Source organism: Limulus polyphemus, unplaced genomic scaffold, assembly GCF_000517525.1.
Source record: "Limulus polyphemus unplaced genomic scaffold, Limulus_polyphemus-2.1.2 Scaffold1085, whole genome shotgun sequence".
NCBI classification, from domain to species: Eukaryota; Metazoa; Arthropoda; class Merostomata; order Xiphosura; family Limulidae; genus Limulus; species Limulus polyphemus.
Genome location: NW_013666695.1, coordinates 334,960 through 340,223, shown reverse-complemented (window position 1 = coordinate 340,223; position 5,264 = coordinate 334,960). Strand labels below are relative to the sequence as shown.

The 5,264-nt window shown below is 31.2% G+C and overlaps 1 protein-coding gene across 5 annotated transcripts in view; it reads right to left on the bottom strand.

The window, feature by feature from the left end:
* Positions 1 to 1,263: 1,263 nt before the first annotated feature.
* LOC106462058 overlaps positions 1,264 to 5,264 on the bottom strand; it is a 40,792-nt gene continuing 36,791 nt past the window's right edge. For all 5 annotated transcript variants that reach the window (XM_022389182.1, XM_022389181.1, XM_022389180.1 and 2 more), the window contains one exon: positions 1,264 to 1,923. In XM_022389182.1, coding sequence (XP_022244890.1) covers positions 1,787 to 1,923 — 137 coding nt within the window. In that variant the 3' untranslated portion in view covers positions 1,264 to 1,786. The remainder of the gene's footprint in view (positions 1,924 to 5,264) is intronic.

Genomic DNA, 5,264 nt, shown 5'->3' with positions numbered 1-5,264 from the left:
AACATGTTTCACATTTTCAGATGATGACTGAATATGTATCACTGCTTGTATTAGTGGAATTCCGTTTACGTATAACATAATTCTGCTTACAAACTTGTTTCTATTTTCCTTTACTGGAGTACTGTAGGTATGTTTGTTTGTACTTACGCGCAAGTTACATAATGGGCAATCTGTGATGTGCCCACCACTGGTATCAAAATGTGGGTTTTAGCATTATAAGCCTACAGAATTACTGCTGTGCCACGTGTGAAACATGAAGGGAATAAATTTTTAAATTGAAATGTAATGAAACACAAAACACTTATTTTTCCAAAATAAAATATAGGTATACTAATTTAAATGTACACATGCTCACTAGTTTAGAAATTCACAAGCTTCCAAAAGTGCACTTCAAGGATTTTTCACTTTCATCTGTCAGTATTATTAGTTTCCTTTCACAGATGACATTTCCTCAGGTCAAAGTATTTATTTCTTGCTGTCATCTTAACAGGTGTACTTACTACCAGAGCTACTTCATTTTTTGGTAAAAATTAATATCATTTAGTCAACTTCCCATGTTTTTATACAAACTAGCAAGCTCAGTTTAATCTTAACAATATCATTTTAATTAACGCATGTTCCACCTTTAATCTTAGATTTAGCTAAACCTTGTTCAGTTTTCATTTTGATTCTAAACATTCCATTTAAGCTCCCACATTTAATTAAACCCAAACTTCATTCTTTTTTTTTTTTCATTTTAAATTTAAGTATTTCAGTTTTTGCTCCCAGATTTAACAACTTTCCTGGATAAGGCTCAATTTCATTTCAATTGACCAAGTCTAAACTGAGTACATTCTCATATCATCCACAGCATAATAATCAACAATATACTCTCACTTATTCTCTTAGTAGTCTGCCAGAAGAATTACTTATTTTAACAGATATAAATAGATGTGCCCTATGTTCAACAAAACATTCTAAAAAAGTTATTCACTTGCTGATCTGCCAAAAATTGTTTTAAGGAACTAAACTTACTACAAAATTTATGCCTAAATGTTCGTGTAAAAAAAAATACTATCACAAGCTCTTGACACTTGTGTAAAGTTGAGAGAACTCTCAAAGAGTATTTCGAACATTTTGGATGGAACATTTTTCTAAACATAACAATTATCCTAAAACAAAGCATTACCTTTTACTTATTAATATCATACATGCTTGCACTTGAAGATACACTGAACTACCAAAAGATTAAATGTGTTAAAAAATGATATCAAAAGTACATCATTCACTTCCTGATTAATAGATGTTTTATTACACAGGAAATTTTTAAAACATTATCGGGTCCATGAATATTTTGAAAAACTCCTTATACATACATTTAGAAACTTTCTTCCTGGTTAATAAGTGGAAAGATTGCTTAAGATCCATTGTCTCTAGATTTATTACCTAAATACTTGCATACAGCCACAACTTTCTTTATTGCAATTTTGCAACGTATGCTTGTGCTATAGTACTACTTCTGGGTAAATGTGTAATAAACATGACGTATCTAAAGATGAACAATCAATAAATTTCTCATCATGTGTGACAAAAAGTTCTAATTTCTGACATCCACGTACATGTACTTAACTAGAATTATAAGTTAATAAAATATCTAAACAATGTTTCTTCATAAGTACTCCCTGTAAAGAGAATTGCAGTAAAATCAAATAATGGTTCTAGAATTGAAAATGACACAAACTGTAAATGAATCATGATATCATTGTTTATAACCATTTTAGTGTGACTGTTGCTATAGTATTAACTATTAATCTTTCCATCTGTTGTTTTCATAATCATAGTTTGATGTTAAACCTTCAATGGGGTTTATTCGTAGATCAATCATTCTCTGAAACTGGGCTGCTTTTCTTTCTGGTGAGAAAGATTCAGGCATAGGTTGGTACACTAACAAAAGAGACAAAAACAATATATCTTAAACTTTATAATTATATACAGAATACATCATTAGTTGCTTATCTAATGATATATCATGAAAAAAATCATTTTATTTGATTAGTTTGAAAGTGTTTTTACGTTACCTATTTTCTAAAATGGCACAGGCAAGTATTTTCAGTATTCAGATGAAACCATGAAAAATTCATAATAAAACTGACATTTTTTATGCACTTTTTTTCTTTTCAAGTGTAGTGTCATATACCATCCAGGATAATAAGAGCTGTAAAATTACACCACACTAACATTTTTAATACATTAACTTAATAAAGCTTTATTTCAATCTTAAACAAACCTGAGCTTAAAATTTTCAGGAATAAGATCTCCTAATCATAGTAAGGAAAACCATGTTGAAGAGATGTTTATGCACAAATAATTAAGTAAACAGCCTAGTCTGAATATTATCAAACAATTTAGCAAAAATGAATAATCACTTTCACATTTTAGGGTACAAACTGCTTACAATTTATTACAATGTTCTCAGGCTAATGAAAAAATGATGCAATTTCATATCAACTATATCTTCAGTGTTAATACCAATTAAACCTTTCATATACCAGATTACCAAATAGATTTATAAAAAGTGAGAATAAACTGATAGTGCTAGCATATCAACCATATGAAACACTTATATAATATAATTAAAATAGCTTGAATAGTTATAGATCTTATAAGCTTAAGTATGTTTGTCTGTTAACCTAAGAATAGCCATAAAAAATTGAAAGTGTGCTTTCTACTATTTGACTTTATACCACACCCACAAAAGAAGCTTCAAACTTCGATACTTTGAGAACTAGCAACTTCAAACTAACCAAAAATAGCTACCTCAAAATAGCAATTAGAAACCTTAGAATTACTCAGAATAACTACCCAAATCTGATACTTTCAGAACATATCAACAACAATAATAATAATAATACACAACCTTAGACTAGTCCAGAACACCTGAAACATGATAGTATTAATTATCAACTTTTAACTAGTCAAAAATTTATAGGTACAAGTAAAATCCTGAATACATTAGCAGTAAAACCATCTCCACTGTACAGCTACAGCATCAATTTATGGATAAAATCCCATCCAACCATCTACTATAAGCTAAAAGCCTTGGTTTATGAGTAAAATCAACTCCAATCATTCACTATACAGATGTAAACCTCAGTTTATGGGTAAATGTTAACATTTTTCCTTACCTGAAAATGTATTTCAGATATAACTCTCTGCACCACTAAGAGCTATTACCGTGTGTACAATTGCCATGGAATTTCTTGCAGATGCCACAAGCAAGCTTCCACCCCTACACATGTCAACATGTATTTTACTAGCTTATGAATAGGAGGGCAACACAAACTCCACTTGTAGTAATCCCTATGAACACTAGAACATGATCACAGGCTCATTCTTGACAATGCAAATGAAATGCACTAGAAGTGGGGAGGGAGAGTGGGAGGTGGTGAAAACAGTTAAATATTTGTCTGAAATACATTTTCAGGTAAGGAAAATGTTAACTTCAGAAATGTTGCTTACCTCCCAGCATTACTAAGAGCTAGAATCCTACACTGAAGATGGTGGAGGAGCCAGTGCTAATCAATTACAAAAATGAGCTCCTTTCTGAAATAACAACAGAAAGGGAAAGCCCATGGGATATGGCTTCCATGAAACTATGGGTCACCTAATGGAGCAGCATCTGGTGGAAGACTGCACCCTCTTCAAGCAGAGAATACTCTTCTCCCAGAAGTTGATTTTTTTTTGTGATGAGATAGCACAGCAAAGGATATCAGGAAAATCCACTGCTGATGGTTACGCATTGCCAAGATGGGTGGAACCTTAGAATGTGTAGTGTAGCTAAGGCTTTAGGCTGTACCATTTTAGTCAAATGAGACTTATACTATAACGATGGGTCAAGGGAAAAGGAGCCCTCACTTGCATCCTGAGGATATCTAAGTTCCATCTGACTTAACATATCATCTGGGAACTACTTGGGAGATACTGTAATGGGGTATCCTATACTAGCATTTCTCAAATATTTTGGATTGTGCCCCGTCCATCCAAAATTCAATTTACTTAACTCTTTTCAGCATGGGATCAGTTCCTGGGACCGACCTCATAACTATTTTGTGCTTGCTATAGTTTTCATGCTATACCTTTTAAATTAGTAAGCAAATGTTAACGAAATTTGGCAGATTATCAATAAACATTACAATGCTTTCATATACAATATATGTTATTTTTTTATTAAGTCTTAAGGTTTATAAAGCAATGTTTTTCTCATGTCTTTTTTTTTCTTCTTTTTGCAAGCTGCCTATCTATCATGCAAAGTAATATTCATTTAAGATGAAAAATACTTTTATGCATCGGAAAATTTTCTGATTTCACATGCGAAATCTTTATAATGTGCAGATAGTTATTAAATGTTTCTTAAGAAAAACTTTATATTTTATCCTTCTACTTTCAGTAATCAATCTCCCTACGGGTTCGGTAGATTTGATCGATCTCAAAACCACCATAAAAAAATTAGGAAATAAATATATAATATGCCTCTTTCATTCTAGAATGAACACAAATTATAACACAAAAACATAAATGTTTAGACGAAACAGCTTAAATCTCACAACATTATACATTAATAAATATATTTATTATTTTTATTTTATTTACCTTTCACCCGTGCCTGGCTAACAGTACAGAAATTATAACGATACTGGCTCACGTACACTCATGTTACCATATCAAATAACATAAAGGTGACCTTTGGTCTGTACAAAGTAACTTGTCTTGGCTGTGTTTTAGTCCACTAGTATTTTGTAAAATGCAGTCACATTTCAATTATTATACATTAAATATGTACATAGATTATTTGTCCTAAAACATAGAACAGTAAATAAAGAGGTAAAGCAAACAATTATCTCTTCTAGTTGTGATCTTTGTACTCGCTTGCTGCTTCACATAGGTTGCTAAGCCTTTAAACATTTTGCACGTGGAGGATATGAAATAAAATTTTTTTTTTAGGCTTTATATATACTTTTTAATAACTAAAAAATAAAAAAATTACTACATTAATGCTACAGAATTCTACTATAATTTATTGAAACTTAGTAATTAACTGTATTTGGGTCTAAAAAATATGAAATCTCGAGCAGACTAAAGACACAACCTATCTCATTGAAATCTTGATTCAAAAAAAAGTAATGGCAGAAGTAAATGTTCGAAAGGTTGAGAAAACCACTAGGAGGACATTCTGAGCTTCCAATTGGTTATTCATGTCATATATAAAAGTAAGTGTATATAAGGGA